At 41.9% G+C, this 19,949-nt stretch overlaps 1 protein-coding gene across 1 annotated transcript in view; it reads left to right on the forward strand.

The window, feature by feature from the left end:
- Positions 1–19,949, forward strand: part of LOC124553574 (cdc42 homolog) — a 53,215-nt gene that overhangs the window by 17,150 nt on the left and 16,116 nt on the right. The window contains exons 4-5 of the mRNA XM_047127418.1: positions 5,540–5,649; positions 12,802–12,999. Of these exons, the coding sequence (XP_046983374.1) occupies positions 5,540–5,649; positions 12,802–12,999 (308 nt within the window). The remainder of the gene's footprint in view (positions 1–5,539; positions 5,650–12,801; positions 13,000–19,949) is intronic.

Raw genomic sequence — 19,949 nt, forward strand, 5'->3', positions numbered from 1 at the left:
ACTGATGAGTTGTGGGCACGAGCGAGCTTGCACGAGTAGTTCGGTAACGAGCCTGCTGCAAACTGTAGACTACTAGCTTTCCAGTAATGTCTATTAATTCTAGCGAGTTATGTGAACAAAATCTTAATGGATTGACCACTACATCGAGATCCTTGGATAATTAAATCTTATGCTTATTTCAATAGTGGGTTTTGATGTTAAGAGAGACTATGCACGCATCACTGACTAGGTGAAAAAATTCAATTAATAACGTAGTATTTGTGTATTTTTGATCATCATATCTTAATTATACACAAGTTGCTAAGCTTGAAATAATAACCTACCAATTATTTATGTACTTTTATTCACGAAACATGCTTTGCAAAACCTCTCCAGTTTCTCAGTTACTAATGCCAATAGGTATAGTTTATGACTAATCCAGCAATGTATTTGTAGGCTTTGACTTGACTATTGTATTTGTCTCTTGTTAACTTACATAAATTCTTATTCTCTTTCTTTTATAAGATAAAACTGTTGCGGAAACTACTATTATTAGTCATTATACCTATGCCGACAGTATAACAACTCCATGTTATTAATTGAAGGTGCAAAACTTCTAATAAAATTCTCATCCTAATCCTTCTTAATCAAAGATATCTGTGAAACCTTTGCCAAAATCTAATATTTGATAACTGCTGCTATACTTTCTTCAATAAAATATTGTTTCTTTAGCATGTGTTGTTTTTCAGTTTCTATTATTCTTTATTTTTGTTTATCTTTCAAATAATAAAGATATTTCTGTTCTCCTGTTGGGGTCTTTAATCCATTTCAGTGGAAAATTATATTTATTTCCTATCAGTAATTTGTAGATCTTTATTTCATCTGCATGACGATGATACAAGTGAACAGGTGCTATCAAAAGTTAACCCGTGAGAAATAATGGTAATTAATAAAAAAAGAAATGAAACGAAAAGCCTACACACCAGTAACTTTTTGGGCCTTAACTAAAATAATGCAAAAAAGATTTTAGCCTCTACGGTGTTGGCTCTACGCAAACCCACGATTGTGCCCCGCTTATTAAAGCCATTCGTCACGTATAGCTGAAAGTAGTAGTACCTTCATCTTGTGTTTACTCAAATGATTGCAGTTGGGTACTGTTTATCTATTATTGGGAAATACTCGACAATTAATGAGCAACTTCCACCGTACGGCCACAACTTCAGAATATCGCTATCACAAATACTAGTGCCTGTTTGTAAATTAATTAAATCCGAGTCCTCTGTTCAACAAGAATTCTAAATCCACATATCCCCATTACAGCTGTTACTTCAATGTGTGCCAGTTTGGTCAACAAAATTGCAATACTCACGCTGCAGTGTGCTGACCACCTAATAGCATGTATAACAGTACCATAAAAATATATATATTGCTACTCACCATAGGCACAACAAAAGATGCCCGTGTCCTACTGAACATCTATTCACTGTACAGTGAGCAACAACCTATTCTTTTTGTAATATTGTCATTATTCCATCCTGGATTTTCCATTGTTTAATTACACACATCCCAAACGCCCAAAGTCCTTGGCTCACAAACAGGATATTAGTTAATATGCATGGAACCAGTCAGTATGATGACTGATTGTAGAGTAAGCCAAGTGCCAGGTATCAGTGTCTGTTCCAGGTACACCACTTACTACATCATACTAAAGTACCAATCAGTTCTTAAAGCCTGTGAGACCTACAGCCACCTACAGGGATTTTCTGTCATTGATCGGAATTTAATAACAGTGACCAGAATTCAGTGCACCGTGGAACCACCACTGGTAGTCAGTGTTAACCTTAGACATACCGATGTCTCCTTAAATACTTACCCAGAAACTAATACTCTGAATAGCCCCAACCGAACAGATAACAGTGACCATTGGCAAGACAGCTCACTAGTTAGTCTCATCTGCTGTAACTCCATTACTCTGTAAAAGATCTGACATGTTCAAGGTCTGGTACACCACTGACTGTTTGCCCATGTATAAAACCATCTAGGAACCATTCGTGAAACAAACGTACAATGCTGTTATTAGAATGAGATTTTGACTCTGCCAGCAAAGTGTGCACTGATACGAAACTTCTGGCAGATGAAAACTATGTGCCAGACCGAGACTTGAACTCGGGACCTTTTCCTTTTGTGGGCAAGTGCTCTGCCAACAGCTGTTATTACTTTTACTATTAATTCATTATATTCTCCAGCTTTTTGGTACTGGTTGCGTGACCAGCTCCAGCGGATGTATGATCTTCACCATGGATTGCTACTGCTGGTGGAGAGTGCAACTTTGCCATCTTTGGTCCCTCACTACTACTGGCGGCTAGTGCCACAGCACCGGTATAACCTTCTTCTTCTTCTTCTTCTTCTTCTTCTTCTTCTTCTTTTTCTTTTCTTATGAACACACAAGAAAAACCTTATGCTAACATACTTTCAATTCTCCGCCTTATCTCACTGCTGTTAGTACAAGAAATTAAGATGATGTAACGTCTGTGACGACACTTAAAACTTTTACGTTACTTTTGGACCCGTCACACTGTGTCACTTTGAAGTGTAGTGTAGTGTAACGTACTGTCTGAAGTTCTCTTGCTTTTGTGGCACAAGCATTTTTGTTAAGATGTATTTCCCTTGTTGATTTCCTGGATTCCATCATCAAAGCTTTGATTACTTCTTTACTATCAAAACATGTTATGTCCTGTAAATAACATTTCAAAGGTAAACTTTCTGCACCAGTTATAATTTGACATTAAATATATTTTCTCGTCCTTTAAATACGTCGGTAACTCCTACCGACTAGAATTCCTCTCGCTATGTCGCCGAGCCTTCAGTCTCTCGATGAAGACGCACATCGTCACTCGGTGTAGTTCTCTCCGTGTATAATAAAATAAAATGAAAAGACAATATCTGAATATTTATATTAGACATATTTTTATGTTATTCTCTCCATAATGTGTAAATTACTGTTGTTGCTAGTATCGTTCGTTAGTAAGAAGACATTGGAATTTGCCTTATCCCCTGGAGTATCATTACGGTCAGTATATATGTTGTGTATGTAATTTAAGGAAATTTGAAGCCTTATCTTTCTTTAATAACATTGAATAATGTTCAGACTTCAAGAAGAATATAATAATTCCAATACCAAAGAAAGCAGGTGTTGACAGATGTGAAAATTACCGAACTATCAGTTTAATAAGTCACAGCTGCAAAATACTAACGCGAATTCTTTACAGACGAATGGAAAAACTGGTAGAAGCCGGCCTCGGGGAGGATCAGTGTGGATTCCGCAGAAATGTTGGAACATGTGGGGCAATACTGACGCTAAGACTTATTTTAGAAAATAGATTAAGGAAAGGCAAACCTACATTTCTAGCGTTTGTAGACTTAGAGAAAGCTTTCGACAATATTGACTGGAATACTCTCTTTCAAATTCTAAAGGTGGCAGGGGTAAAATACTGGGAGCAGAAGGCTATTTACAATTTGTACAGAAACCAGATGGCAGTTACAAGAGTCGAGGGACACGAAAGGGAAGCAGTGGTTGGGAAGGGAGTGAGACAGGGTTATAGCCTCTCCCCAATGTTATTCAGTCTGTATATTGAGCAAGCAATAAAGGAAACAAACGAAAAATTTGGAGAAGAAATAAAAACTTTCAGGTTCGCTGATGACATTGTAATTGTGTCAGAGACAGCAAAGGACGTGGAAGAGCAGTTGAATGAAATGGACAGTGTCTCGAAAGGAGAGTATGAGATGAACATCAACAAAAGCAAAACAAGGATAATGGAATGTAGTCAAATTAAGTCGGGTGATGCTGCAGGAATTAGATTAGGAAATGAGACACTTAAAGTGGTAAAGGAGTTTTGCTATTTGGGGAGCAAAATAACTGATGTTGGTCGAAGTAGAGAGGATATAAAATGTAGACTGGCAATGGTGAGGAAAGCGTTTCTGAAGAAGAAAAATTTGTTAACATCGAGTACAGATTTAAGTGTCAGGAAGTCGTTTCTGAAAGTATTTGTATGGAGCGTAGCCATGTATGGAAGTGAAACGTGGACGATAAATAGCTTGGACAGGAAGAGAATAGAAGCTTTCGTAATGTGGTGCTACAGAAGAATGCTGAAGATTAGATGGGTAGATCACATAACTAATGAGGAGGTATTGAATAGAATTGGGGAGAAGAGGATTTTGTGGCACAACTTGACAAGAAGAAGGGATCGGTTGGTAGGACATGTTCTGAGGCATCGAGGGATCACAAATTTAGCATTGGAGGGCAGCGTGGAGGGTAAAAATCGTAGAGGGATACCAAGAGATGAATACACTAAGCAGATTCAGAAGGATGTAGGTTGCAGTAAGTTCTGGGAGATTGAGAAACTTTCACAGGATAGAGTAGCATGGAGAGCTGCATCAAACCAGTCTCAGGACTGAAGACCACAACAACAACAGTGTGTAAATTACTGTTGTTGCTAGTATCGTTCGTTAGTAAGAAGACGTTGGAATTTGCCTTATGCCCTGGAGTATCATTACGGTCACTATATATGTTGTAATTTAAGGAAATTTGAAGCCTTATCTTTCTTTAATAACATTGAGTGATTAAATGAAGAAAGATAGTTAGGAAGTAGGTAGCTAGTGATGGAGGGGGGGGGGGGGGGGGTGATGGGAAATTGGTGGCTGGAGGGGCTAGAGTGACGGAGCACAGGGGAAGCACAGAAAGGAGCCACTCAGAGGAGGGTGGCTGCAGATGTGTGTGGCAGAAGATCAGACTTAAGCAAGTGTGCATGTGACCATGTGTTGGGGGAAGGGGAGTAAGTAATGGTGTGTTATGGTGCGGTGTACCCATGATCTGTGCACATTATTCTTCTACTTAAAGTCCACTCTCTGGTTCTACTAAAATTAGCTGCATTCGGCTTCTCCAGGGTTACGTACTGGGTGTGGCAGTGGCAGAAACTGTAGTTTACTGTTGAGCACGTTTCGTATTTCAGTATGTCTGTGCGTGCAGTCCATTGTGTAAGAGTACGTGTTTGTATGTCTGGATGGAGTATTCATAAGATCAAAATATTAAGAGTCCGTAGTTGCTTGTACAATCTTTACATTGGTGGAATAACAAAAATTGTTGTAACATGTCCCTGCAACTTTGTAAGCTGTTGGTATAATTTACAAATAGTGCAGCTGAAGAAGGAAGTGGTCCATTTGCTCTAATACTGCAGTTATTTGTAATATTTTTTCTTGTGATTACATTTCTGGGAAAGTTTTCTTGGGACTTCTGCATCTAGAAAACTATAAATAGATATTTTTCGTACTTTCTCACATTGGACAAAAAGTAAGGAGCTCTCCAACCATATAGACACTTGTCTCGATTGCTAAAATAACTTTATTTATCGTGATGAGATGCATTTTGGCATAATGTGTATGTGCTGTGCACTGTGTCAGAGGGATTCTCTCAAAGTGCATCTTGTGATTATAAAATTATTTTTGCCACTGCCAAGAATGCTTGTGGCTACGATTGATTGCAATGAGGTAATTGTCTTTGCAGGTCAGGAGGACTACGATAGGCTGAGACCACTGAGCTATCCGCAGACGGATGTTTTCCTCGTATGTTTCTCGGTAGTCTCTCCGTCTTCGTTTGAAAATGTGAAGGAGAAGGTACGTATTAGTTAATCGGTGTACGAGCTTTTTTAAGCTTATGTTTGCTATTGTTTTGGTACCTTTTGTGACTGCACCTGTTAAATATGGAGGGAAAATGTGTTGAAACTAGTTATCTGTTTTTGACTTATGTTTAAGTAAATTGACTTATCGTATTTCGTGTGGGCGGTTGAGGTGGAAAAGGTTGTAAATCAGGTGGTGACAGGCAAACAGTTCTGAAGGGAACACAATATAAAAATGTACACTATTTTCGGTTGTTTTGGGGGTACCGTTTTTGAAACTGAGGAAATTTGCCTCTGCGGACACAGCATGTGCGTGTCACTCGTTCAGAAAAGCACTCGTAGCTTGCGTTACGACGTGGAGCGGTGCGTCCTATCCTTTCGGCTTGTCTCTGACAGAAAGGTCACTGGAATTTATGAACACAGTTTGTATACTGGGCGGTGACCGTGTTGGAGTACACTGAAGCAGTGTGTAGAGCATCTTCATTTGAGAATACCAGCCAGTGTGCGAAACAAAGTTTAATGGTCGTGTTTACGATCTGTGGCCCACCGGGTGACAGTGATTGCCTTCTCTGTGAACATTAATTATTCGAACGGGAGTGACCGGACACACAGTGTTTTCCGTGTCACGTGTGGCAGTGGCTCGTGTGTTACTCGCCGTGTACTGACTCGTTGCAGTATGCAGTGCCGAGTGGCGGAAATGTGTGAAAATGGTTAACTGTGGCTGAACAGATCCACTTTGCTTACAAATTGTAGTCTACCTGTGGTAAAATTGACAAGTCACTGCTGTTGCTGGTGAAATTTGCACTGCTGGGTTAATGTGGACTGTGTACAGTCCTGATCAAAAGCCCGTTACTCTCCACTGTCAGCATTGCTCAACAGCGAGATGTAACACTCGTAGTCCCATTCCTAAGGTATTGCACCTTTTACATCGATCAAAAAGTTAGGTTTCCTTCCATTTAGCATTTGTTCAAAATGTTTGTCATACTATTTCGATAAATTTACATTATTTGGTTTTCCTCTTGCTGTCTTCCTACTCCTGTGTGTTATTTTGCCTTTTTTATGTTTTTTGTCATTCCTCAGTTGCTCGTACTTTATCAGAGATGTGTTTGCTCGATGTCGCCGTGCAATAACTACTCACAGGTCAGCAGGTGGCAGCAGTAGCAATTGAACGTATATATAGTGTGTATGGGGTTATGGAAAACCGTGCAGTCATCGTATTGTGGAAATGGAGCTATTCGTCTGACATCAGATAGGGCACGATCGTTTCCAAAACAGCTAAATTTGTAAACTGCTGTCGTGTCACTGTGGCAAAATTTGCTATTTGAAAGTGCTGAGGCAGCTGTGGTGCACTACGGTTCGTAGATGATGGGGTGAACGGTGGCTGCGGAGATGTACGCGGGTGAATGTGCGTGTGACTGTCGAGCATCTGACAGCTCAGGTGAACTGAGGAGTTACCGACAGTGTCTTCCGAATGTCAGCTCGGCAAACACTGCCGTGTACAGTTTTCTACAGCAGGCACCTCGTTTGTGACCCGTGCCAATTGCCGTTCGTCGGCAACGGAGGTTGGAATTTGCTTGCTGACACCGCGACGGGAAGTCCACTGTGTAGTGACAGGTGACTTTCAGACGAATCGTGTTTTATGCTCCCTTGGACTGAAACAAACACCCTCCGACAATCACCGTAAGAGTCTTGGCTGGAGGGGAGACAACATGTTTTTTTGTGGTATTCCCTGGTGATCTTGTCACTCTTGAGAAGCTCACAGATGCACGTGTCCTGGGGAACCACATCCACCTCCATACGCAGTTCGCTTATCCTCGGCACAGTGGCATCTGCCGACGTGTCACGCGCCTCGCAGTGTACGTGTGTGCTTCGAAGAGGACCGGGATGAATTTACCGTACTCCCCTAGTCACCAAACTCTCCGGACTTAAAAGCCGATCGAGAATCTGTGGAAACACCTCGATCGGGTTGTTCTGCTGAGAAATCTAGCAGAGCTGGCCACAGCTCTGGAATCGACATGTCTCCGCATCCCTTTCGGTATCTTCCAGAACCTCATTGACACTTTTCTTGTGCATCTCGCAGCAGTCCTCACTGCAAAAGATGTTTGTTAAAGCTTTTGACATCTGGTCACTTTAATGTGACTGGACAGTGAATAATTTATAGCTTTTTGTTATTGTCCTGTTAGGCGAGGACCGAGGACAAACTTTTTAGAGGACCAGTTTCGTGACATTAAACCACCACTGTTCCCATTCAAGATTTGTGGTCTTATTTGTGCATATCGTCCTGGAGCTGTACTTAGTTGGTCTACATATCCAGGCTGTCCATTTTTTTGTACTTTACAAACACATACCGACTTAACACCTCACTTGCACTGTTGACTGAGTTTCCGTTTGGTGTGTTTACTATGCGCAGTGCTCCTATTATTACTGCATTTTTCGTTTTTCTTTTGTTTGTGTTGTGATGATTGTAAAACACAAAAATAAAAGGATCTTAAATTACACCTGGATGCCACAATACAAACAAAAGACAAATGAAAAGCGCAGACTAACATCTGGAAATGCTGTGTACAGTAAGCAGAGTAAATTAAAGCAGAGTTAACAGTGGAAGTGAGGTGGTAAGTCATAATGTACATGTAAAACACCGAAAGTTGGCGTCCTGTGTAAGCAGACCAAATGTGTACAATTCAGGACTGTGCATATGCTCTAATAGAATCACAAATTGTATGTAGGAACAAATAATAATTTAACCTGAGAAAACTTGTGCTACAAGAAGTTGTGTCACCTGAGACAAGAGAATAAAAAATAGACTTTAGTGCAGTAAGAAATTGGTAATTATTATATAACACAATTATTATATACAAAATCATGTATTACAGGTAACCAAGGTGCTTCAAAATAAAAAGAAGCAAAATGCATATGACACAATGCAAACAGAGTTTCGACTAGTTCCATTAGACGAATTACATCTCCGTGTATATTTTTTATTTGAACAATTGGTAAAAAGTGCGCAGCCGGTTGAAGTGCATATCATTACAGTGGTAGACAAAGGCAGTGGCCTCTCGTCGGAGATGGCCTCGCTTCAGCTCGGTGCGTCACTTCTCTTTTAATACACGTAAGTGCAGCATTCGACCTCCACACTAGTGAGAATGTTGTTATGCCATTTCGTATATACCAGTTCCAGCCGAAACCTTGCGGAACGTTACTGCAACATAACTGGTGGCAAGCAGATATTGGGACTTTTTTGATCCCGTATTTGAGACAGAGACGATGCTGCAGCTTCTGACAAGCTTAAAACATACAATTTCAAATCTGTACAAAACATTTTCTTGCTGACATCCCCCACAAAAAGATGAAAGGAAAAAAGTTTGTTGCTCATTCATTTTCCACATTCGTGCAATGAAACTTCAGCATCAGACACAATGGTTCAATATATTATTTCTTTATTACCGACTGTATTCACATCACATTTTGCCATCAGTGTCCACATATACCACTAAACACGCCTGAATAATTAGTCATTGTTCAACACACATTTCTTGGAGATCATTGTGAACAGTTTTCTTCCCTCTGACACCCGTCTCCACACTTTTGTCGCCTATCCTCGGTCTTCATCTCGGTTGTTTTCTTCCATTTAGTGTATTTTCTTGGGAACCTCTTCTTTTCCATTGTCTTGAAGTGCCTGTACCATCTGAGCCTTGATGTTTTTATCCTGCTCTGCAAGGGTTCCTCTTGCCATTTCCCTTACCCTTCCATTCCTCGCCCTGTCTTTCCTTGTTATTCCTATCCTGCTTCTGAGGAACTTCATCCCTCATGCCTGCTATCTGCTTCTCTCTTTTCTTCATTACCCACGTTGCAGACGTGTAGGTCATTGGGCTGTAGTAACTTCTATACATATCACTTCCTTGCCTTTTTGTGGGCCATCTCTGTTCCAAACCAGGCTCTTAACACTTTGCAGCAATCTTTCTGACTGTCCGCAACATTCACTATCTCTTTCTCATTTTTCCATCTTCCTCTATCACACTTCCTAAGTATATGACACTGTCCACCTTCTTCAATTGTTCACCTCCAGTCGTTATTCTGCTAGGTGGTCTAACTTTCTTTCTAGTTTTAACAAGGACTTCATATTTGTTAACATTAAATTTCAATCCATACTGTCTCTGTTTCTTCACATGCTTGCTTCCTGAGTCTCCTCCTCCCTGTTTCCCCAGGTCATCAAGTCGTCATTGTGTTCATCTTGTCTTGTTCAGTTTCTTTTACCACCTACTTATTATCTACTCCTAGACCACAATGATGAGGAAAGGTGACAAAGCACTGCCATGTTTCACACAATTTGTTTGCTGGACCCAGTCCATACTTTAATTTCCCAGTTCCACACAACTCCACGGTATGTCTCCTCCACTCTGCTTGTTATCTCTTTTTCCACTCCCTTCTTTTCTAGTGCTTCCCAGACCTTTCTTATACAGACACTATCAAATGCCTTTTCTATATTGAGAAACGCCATCACGAGGTCTTTCCCAAATTCATAGTGATGCTTCTGGAGCTGACTCACTGCACATACGAGTCAACAGGTCTGAAGTCGTGCTGTTCCTCTCTCAATTTGTTCTCGACCCTTGTTCTGATTCTGCCCTCCAGGATCTTTTCGTATACCTTGGCACAATTTGGTATCAGAGTGACTGCCCTTTAGTTTCTAGAATCCTTCCTACTTCCTTCAGGAGATATGATGTGATAGTATTGAGATGCATGAAAAACTTGTTTTTTCTTAAAATGGAGTGCAAATTACCCAGATTGCATTATTATGTTTCATAATGAAAGCACTTGGTTGCTACCAACAAACTTTAAGCATAGTTTCATACCTTCTCTAAACTACACTCCTGGAAATTGAAATAAGAACACCGTGAATTCATTGTCCCAGGAAGGGGAAACTTTATTGACACATGCCTGGGGTCAGATATATCACATGATCACACTGACAGAACCACAGGCACATAGACACAGGCAACAGAGCATGCACAATGTCGGCACTAGTACAGTGTATATCCATCTTTCGCAGCAATGCAGGCTGCTATTCTCCCATGGAGACGATCGTAGAGATGCTGGATGTAATCCTGTGGAACGGCTTGCCATGCCATTTCCACATGGCGCCTCAGTTGGACCAGCGTTCGTGCTGGACGTGCAGACCGCGTGAGACGACGCTTCATCCAGTCCCAAACATGCTCAATGGGGGACAGATCCGGAGATCTTGCTGGCCAGGGTAGTTGACTTAACCTTCTAGAGCACGTTGGGTGGCACGGGATACATGCGGACGTGCATTGTCCTGTTGGAACACCAAGTTCCCTTGCCAGTCTAGGAATGGTAGAACGATGGGTTCGATGACGGTTTGGATGTACCGTGCACTATTCAGTGTCCCCTCGACGATCACCAGTAGTGTACGGCCAGTGTAGGAGATCGCTCCCCACACCATGATGCCGGGTGTTGGCCCTGTGTGCCTCGGTCGTATGCAGTCCTGATTGTGGCGCTCACCTGCACGGCGCCAAACACGCATACGACCATCATTGGCACCAAGGCAGAAGCGACTCTCATCGCTGAAGACGACACGTCTCCATTCGTCTCTCCATTCACGCCTGTCGCGACACCACTGGAGGCGGGCTGCACGATGTTGGGGCGTGAGCGGAAGACGGCCTAACGGTGTGCGGGACCGTAGCCCAGCTTCATGGAGACGGTTGCGAATGGTCCTCGCCGGTACTCCAGGAGCAACAGTGTCCCTAATTTGCTGGGAAGTGGCGGTGCGGTCCCCTACGGTACTGCGTAGGATCCTACGGTCTTGGCATGCATCCGTGCGTCGCTGCAGTCCGGTCCCAGGTCGACGGGCATGTGCACCTTCCGCCGACCACTGGCGACAACATCGATGTACTGTGGAGACCTCACGCCCCACGTGTTGAGCAATTCGGCGGTACGTCCACCCGGCCTCCCGCATGCCCACTATACGCCCTCGCTCAAAGTCCGTCAACTGCACATACGGTTCACGTCCACGCTGTCGCGGCATGCTACCAGTGTTAAAGACTGCGATGGAGCTCCGTATGCCACGGCAAACTGGCTGACACTGACGGCGGCGGTGCACAAATGCTGCGCAGCTAGCGCCATTCGACGGCCAACACCGCGGTTCCTGGTGTGTCCGCTGTGCCGTGCGTGTGATCATTGCTTGTACAGCCCTCTCGCAGTGTCCGGAGCAAGTATGGTGGGTCTGATACACCGGTGTCAATGTGTTCTTTTTTCCATTTCCAGGAGTGTATTTCTCGCTTACATGTGTACCGTCAAATATTTAATATATTAATTCAATTGTAATCAGATGTTTAAAGCTGTGTCATAGATGGGAGTTTGATTCTTTAACCCTTTCAGACCAGAATTTTTTGTGGAGGAAGGAAAATTTTTCTTAATGTTCAAATGCTCTTAGGTGATTTTTTAATGATTTTATATGCAAGATTTATACAGGTATATGAATATACTTTGTACACTTGGCTTCTGTTTAGGGACTAAAATAATTAATTTTGAAATATTCATTGTTGTAATAAATATTTCGATAATTCAATATTTAACATGCCAAATAATAATAATAATAATAACAATATTCATTTATACAGTGAAGTATAACCAACCAACAACTTCAGTGAATTCTGGGGTTACATGCTGTTGTGCACTGCCACATGCATTTGTTGATATTTTTACAGTAACACCCAGCTGTTGGCAGCATTTGTGCACGATGTAAAGACTAAGCGTGCACAGATGTGCACACTAGGTTTCCATTGAGGAAAAATATTTCCATTGCAGCTAATACACTCTAAAATTTAACGCTTGCAGTTGTAGCCGGTGGGGTCTGAAAGGGTTAAGGAATTGGGGATTTTGTGGTGTAAAGCTAGGAAAACGAATGAATCCACTGACATCGATGAAACTTCACCGAAACATGTTTGGGTGTCAAACGAGAAGAATTTGTGTTTGCTCGAGAGAACCCTATTTTCATAATTATTCCGTAGATATCTCTTACGTGGGATGGTACGTACCTTTCAACTGAGACGTGGTGGGAGGGGGGCATAGAAAGGGAGAATTTGACTCCATTCGCAAGTACACAGCGGTTGACGGTGTGTGGTGTGGTCCACAGTGGGTGCCGGAGATCACGCACCACTGCCAGAAGACACCGTTCCTGCTGGTGGGGACCCAGATCGACCTGCGGGACGACGTGCCCACCATCGAGAAGCTGGCCAAGAACAAGCAGAAGCCGGTGAGCTTCGAGCAGGGCGAGAAGCTCGCCAAGGAGCTGAAGGCCGTCAAGTACGTCGAGTGCTCGGCGCTCACGCAGGTAGGTGCCGCTCTCTGCCCGGCAGGATCTTTTGCTCTCTGGTTTTGAAACTTCCTGTTAGATTAAAACTGTGTGCCAGACTGCGACTCCAGCCAGGAACGGTGCTCCTTACTGACCGAACTTCGAAGGTTACGGAAAATGTGTATCGACAGTAGTGGAGCTGCGAGGGCGAGTAACGAGTTTCGACCGGGTAGCTCGGGTGGAGCCTCTGGACGAGTGACGAGTTCTGGGTTCTGAACCCGGTCTGGCACCCCGTTTTAATCTGCTGAGAAGATTTGTAACAGCTCTCACTGTACTGCAGAGGGAGAGAAAAGTTCTGCAAAGTGCCCTAAGGCTGTGGCTGGACCTTCCCCCCTCCCATCCCTCCTCGCAGCATCTCCTCCTGCAAGTGGTAGTCTGCGAGGTATGCAACGGAGTTTCTGTGAAGCCTGGAAAATGGGAGAAGTGGTACTGGAGGGGATAAAGTGTGAGGAGGGAGAGGCTTATGAGTTCTTACCAGATACCTCAGTCAGTACTAGGGATGGCAGTTATTGCTGAAACAACCTGTTTTTGGTTATCTCTCTTTTCCTGACACTAGTTTAACTATCTGTTAAAACCACTCGAAATAACCGATTTTCAGTTTTTTATTCCTATTATTTCCTGTAATAAATGTAGAAATCGAACAAACATTGAAAGAATTTTGACGCACTGAGTTTTGAGATACGCACTGTCAGAATCTCAAATTAAATAGGAAAATAGAAAAAAAAGGACATTGTCCATCCACCGCTCACTGGTCAAAAAGCAATAAGTGGTTGACTGTTACAAAAAATTTGCCAGTATTCTCCTAGTTATTCTGATTTTTTTAAAACTCTTCTCAAAAATAGTGGGATCATCCCTCTATTTGAACGTTATGAATAGTCAATGCTATAGCGTAAAAACTAAGGTCAGAGAACTATATTCTATTTGTTAATTTGTCAGTTTTCAAGGGCTACGAGCAGATAAAGGCACGTTACTTCAATTCGGGCAGCAGATCCGCTGCTTTTTATTTTTATTGCAAGTATGAATAAATTGTTAAGTTTCCTAATTTTCTCCTTATGTTGTATCACAAGTCTGTTTCAGCTTCTCCCATTTTTAATCTTTTAAAGCAAATGGAGCCTCGTACTTCGTCAATACTGCACTTTGTAAAATACTTCGAGACTAGGGATGGTACCATTCTGTAATAGAACTGATATCTATCATCAGTAGTGAGAAACTGCCATATAGGCAAGATGGGGCAAGGCTTGTACATCACGTGTACACACGTACCATCCAGTAGGCCGTACCACGTAGTAACAGGTACATCATCATCTCAGCAGTGCTGTACCGATACTTAAGGCACCTGTTCACCACTCGTTTCCATCTGCGCTGTTATTAAAATATCTCTGATCAGTTTTCCCATTGTCTGTAACAAACCTGTATATCAAAGCAATGCAAATTTTACAGATAAAGCTTAATCATTAAAAGAAAGAGGTTTATTTAAAAATGAAAGATCTTAGCACTGTTGCTGTGACTAATTGATATGTTTTTTATGTGCTTATTAGGAAAAAAATAAAATAAAAACACTTGTTATGACAGAGACCAAACAAACACCGAAAAATACAAGTTATTCAGAATTGAAATACCTACATCAGCATTAACTGGTTGGTTTTTCCATCCCTGTTCTGTATTGGTACTGGCTGCAAAGTTTGGGATTTGAGTCCTAGTCCAGCACACAACTTTAATCATCAGGACTTTCCAGACCTCTGCAGGTCATTAATGGTAAGACACCGTGAAATTAATGTGAAGAGTACATCAGGGGATTGCAATAGGCCCCTTACTGTTGACTTTGTGCACCAGCTGTGTGTGTGCTGTCGCAGTATCGCATTGTACAGGTAGATAACCCTTAGGGCTGGAGCGTAACAGGGCCAGTCAGAAAGTGATGCCTCTTATTCTTTTTTATTTTAAAAGCAAAGTCAATGCCATATATGAGGTACTACATAAAATACCCGAGAATTTCGTTGTACCTGTCAAACCAGTAGCAATACAACATTCGGCCACTAGATGTCTCGAAGTACACTTCTCACCTACTGCGGTACAAAGTTGCATCATAATTTCATAATTGGCGTGTGTAGTCGTGGGTTCTAGTAGTGCATTTTGCCGTGTGTTTCAGCACTTGTGTGAATCGGAAATGGATAATGTAGAGGAACAATGGGTTTGCATCAAATTGTGTTTAAAGTGGAAGAAAACTGCAGCTTAGGCCCACTGCTTGCCGACAGACACATTTGGCGAGAGTACACCGAGTCGAGCGAGAACGTTTGACTGGATTGATCGCTTCGAGGAAGGCCGAGAATCTGTGGAAGATGCCAGTTGTCCTTGTCAGTAGTCAACGCTCACAACACCGGGAATAGAGATTTGTGAGATAATTCACGAAGACTGAAGGCAGACAGTTCACGAGGTTTGTAACAGACTTTACTGTCGTACACTACGTGTCGACGAATTCTAGCCGACGAACTGAACACGAGACGAATTGAAGTGAACTTTGTCACCTTCTCGGCATCGGCCGGCGAGACGTCGGAGTGCAAGTGTTCACTGAGCTGCAACAAATAGTTCGAGTGTGTCCAAAAATTGTTCTCCAGAGTCATAACAGGTGACGAATCTTTGATATCGAAAGGAAGCTGCAGGCATCACAGTGGAAAAGTCACCTTCTTCGAGGCCGAAAAAAGCTCGGCGAGTTCGCAGCGACGTGAAGCCGGTGCTGATAATTTTTTAGACATTCGGGGAATAGCACATAAGGAGTTTGTTCCACCTTGTCAGACTGTTGACAGGCAGTTTTTACTGTGAGGTTTTGAGGCGACTAAGGGAAAATGTTCAGTGCAAATGGCCAGAGTTGTGGAAAAAGAAAGACCGGTCGGTACACCGTGACGACGCTTCCCCGCTCACCTCGGTCGTCGCGAAGGAATTCCTGGCCGGAAGCGACGAGGCAGCAGTCCCCCGTCCTCCCTTCGCGCTAGACCTAGCCCCGTGTGACTTCTACCTGTTTCCGAAGGTGGAAATCGCATTGAAAGAGTGACCTTTTTGACTCGATTGAAGACACGCTTTTGGAATCGCATCAGGTCCTGAACACCCTTCACCCTATAGACTTCCAGGAGTGCTTCCAAAAGTTGGGACAGCGCTGAGATTATTGCGTATTTGCCCGAGGTGATGCTTTGTAGGTGACAGAGAATATAAGAACAGGCGTATAGTTTTCTGATTTTTACCATGAAATTCTTGGATATTAGTACATAGGATAACATTCAAAACATTCACCATTAATTTTCCACTTCGCATTACAATCGCCACATCCTCGGCAACAGTCATTCTTCTACCTCAAAACGAGAGCACGTATATCTGTGTGGTAAAAATCACTATCCTGGCACTCAGAATTTTTCAAAGTTTTCCCCTTCTTCAAAGTGATGTCCCTGATGATCTCAGAATGGGCTGAACAGTTGTAAGTCTAGTGGAGCAACAGATTGTATATAGTCATTTTATTTGCCTCTTTATTCTGGTGAGTGCACAAATTTTGGAGTAGCCCAGTATTTTTGATTATGGCCATCACACTGTTTACTGGTGGATAACTGGTGACAAATTTGTCTGTAGTTACCCGGCTGTTGCTACAGATGGTCCGATTGATCGCTGTATGTTCTGTGGAGATGTTGCAGTCACAGCCCGGGTGCTCTGCTCCACACTGCACTGACTCCCTACAGCGACGAGACCGTCCCAGTACGAGTGCTGACATCTACAGTAGCGGTTTTGTACACCTTCTTCGGCCTTTCGTGAAAGCAATTGGACGTTTCACATTCTATATTAAGGACTTTAATCTCAGTGATTTTCTGAACTTATACAGTGCTGCCATGTGTTCCTGTCAGACACTGTTAGTGGAGTGGGCTATAGAAGTCCATTACACAAACACAGTGTCATCTGCCTGGCATCCGTGTCGAGGCTGATTAACACGAATGGTAGAGATACATCAGGGTGATGATTCTTCTGGAAAACCTGGAATTCTTGGGGAATTATGTTTTATCTGGAGAAACCAGAGATATACCAGGGAATTCCATAAAATCCAGGGGAATTCTGCATTTTTAACCTGTCATTGAAATTTAATTTTATTGGAGTTTTATCAGTCTCAAATTTAAGACTACTTAATACTTCAAAGTGTGTTAATTATATGATTATCATTCTATAAAAATTATCGATGTTTAAAAATTGTGGTTAAACGCTGTTTATGGCTGGTATATAGCTCAGCTGAGAAGAAAGAAAAGTCATTATTGTGGTATGCTGCATCCCCTTCTGCTCATCGTCAATTTATCGGTAGCTTCTTGACGCCATCGCCTTCCTCGTGCCTGGAATTCTCGAGAATGCCATTCGTACTAAGCATAATGGGATCAATGAGCTCGCTGTTTGGTCCCCTCTCCCAAATCGACCAAACTACTGAGCGTAGCCTTCCAGATTCCTTGTCTGTAATATTAGCGTATGATTCACAGATAGTTGAACTCGTCTTCAGTTTGCTTTGTGAAAATGGTTTTTTACTTTCAGTTATAAGGGGCAGGGTGGCTGTGGCTGTGATTGGGGCCTCTCTTCGTGTTTTCTGGGTCCGGTACCCATGACCACTCCCCTGTGCAAAGACCGCTCTTTCATCTCTCTGGTTTTACAGTTTTTAGATTTGGCCTACTCTTTTATGCCTTCTACTGTGTGTATATTTAGCTTCCTCCCTTTATTGTTTGCCCCCCCCCCCCCCCCCCTGACTGCACGCCTTTATCTAACTTCGTGTCACTTTTGAATCACAGAACTGACGACCTTGCCATTTAGTCCCGTAACCCCCCTCGATCGATCAGCTTTGAACAGCTTGTTGACATAAAGAAATGTACTGAGTCAGTTTTGTTACAAATTGCATTGAGATTCTGCTTCTGAAACAATTGGTTGTGGAGTCACATAAGGAAGGATGAAATAGTGCCGTGAATGGGTCGTATAAATGAAACTGAAAGTATATGTAATAGTCAGAATTTTGAAGAGCATTCTCATGTTGGGATGAATAAAGTGAGTGAGAGAATATACTTCACCTGAGAAAGTTCTCAGTGTGAGTGAAAGGATGGGGGAGGTTGCTCAAAACAAAGAACGTTTCCCAATTTCATATAAATGAAACTAGAGGAGCTTCTCACGAGTGGAGAGAGTTCCGTTTTTGAACCGATCTCTGTGGCATACTTCAAGCTGAGTAAGTTTTGTTGAGGTTAAAATTTTACTGATTACTTTTAGTAAAAGTGACAGAATTCATGCCGTTTGGAAGACAAAAAAGGATGTACAAAGCCCGAAGAAATATTGAAGAGAGAAACTATAGAAGTTTATACAGGTTTAACAACAAAACATTATTTGTCTGGCAAATTATCTTCTTCCGAATGTTTATTTTCCATTACTAAGTAGCAGCCAGAGAGATTAGACACTGACACTCGGCCACTCTTGCTATTATCAATCGTACTAATAATTTTCAAGAAAGTCTAAATTAATATTGTATGAACTGCTTTCACTATTAGCAGCTTCAGTCACCATAGCTATTTTTTCAAAGCGAGATCACTTTTAGTGTCTGTCCTTCTTTAAATTTCTGTAAATATTAATTACTTTCGCCACATCTTATTTTGTCGAAGCATTCGATGACTGGAGATTGTAATACATTTATCTTTACTGTAGAAGCTGAAGTTACAATCACTTTCCGTTCTTTTGAATTAAGTAACGTAGGTTTCACTACTCAAAATAATTAGAGTAGAAATTAACAGGGCAGACTATTATTTACAGTGTAAATACTTTACATCTCATGACAAGTGCACCCTCGTTTTGTTGCATCACAGCACATATTATAGCAAACAATATTCCCCACAGTGAAATTATATTTTGTGAGTATAATAAAACTTGGCTAAATGTGAACTGAACTGAATAGAACAGAACAGAACAGAACAGAATTGTACGTCTTTCTTTTACAGAGTTGATCTTTGGCTTTTTACAGTGAAAAAATAATTAGCCCAGGAGTTCTGAGCAAAACGGCGGCATCATCTTCTGGTGGCTGGTCGCTGGTTTAATTTGTCACACTCATCGATGCAGATGTGGTCACCTTCCAGCAAAGTACTGTAGGCCCATTGCCTCGTTCTCAGTTCACGAGTATAAAACATAAATGAGACACCAGTGTGTGTTAATTTTAAAATCATAATTGGAAAAAAATTTCCTCAATAAAATTTATAAATACACGCCCTTACATCTCTCGGGTGACAAAGTATGCACCAAATTTCTGTCACACTACAGCTTTTGGAATACATTGCAATATTGCAGATTTGCCAGGCAGTATTACTCTTTGATAGAGTTGTCGAAACAAGTTGCTGAGGTGTTGCTGCCATTATATGGCAATGGTGGAGAATATTTCATATTGCGGGGCCATATCTGCCTCCGTCCTTGTCTCTAAATGCTTCCCTCTCATTCTCCTTTTCACGCCACTAGAGCTGCATTGTTAAGTTACACAAAACACAGTATCGTGCGTCAGTTAGAAAGATAGCATATGTAGGGGCACTCTGTGCTCTAAGTTAATGCAGAAGTGAGCAGACTTAGAACTGTAAATTTCATAAATCTGATTCATACGTGTACAAGTAGAACTATAGAGCACAGAAAATAATATACACAAAGACCGCAGTCCATAAAAGGACAATCTCGATGCAGCTTAGTGAGCCATGCTTTTATTTTTATTTTGCTTAAGTTCTTAAAAGACTTCCAACCCTATTTTTAGTCTCATCACGTTTGTTTCTGTGTTCACGGGAGCAGCTTCCCAACAGCCTATTTTTCGTTACTATCGTGGTATTGCTACAGAAGAATGCTGAAGATTAGATGGGTAGATCACATAACTAATGAGGAAGTACTGAATAGGATTGGGGAGAAGAGAA

The sequence above is a fragment of the Schistocerca americana genome, chromosome 11 (assembly GCF_021461395.2).
Source record: "Schistocerca americana isolate TAMUIC-IGC-003095 chromosome 11, iqSchAmer2.1, whole genome shotgun sequence".
Classification (NCBI taxonomy): Eukaryota; Metazoa; Arthropoda; class Insecta; order Orthoptera; family Acrididae; genus Schistocerca; species Schistocerca americana.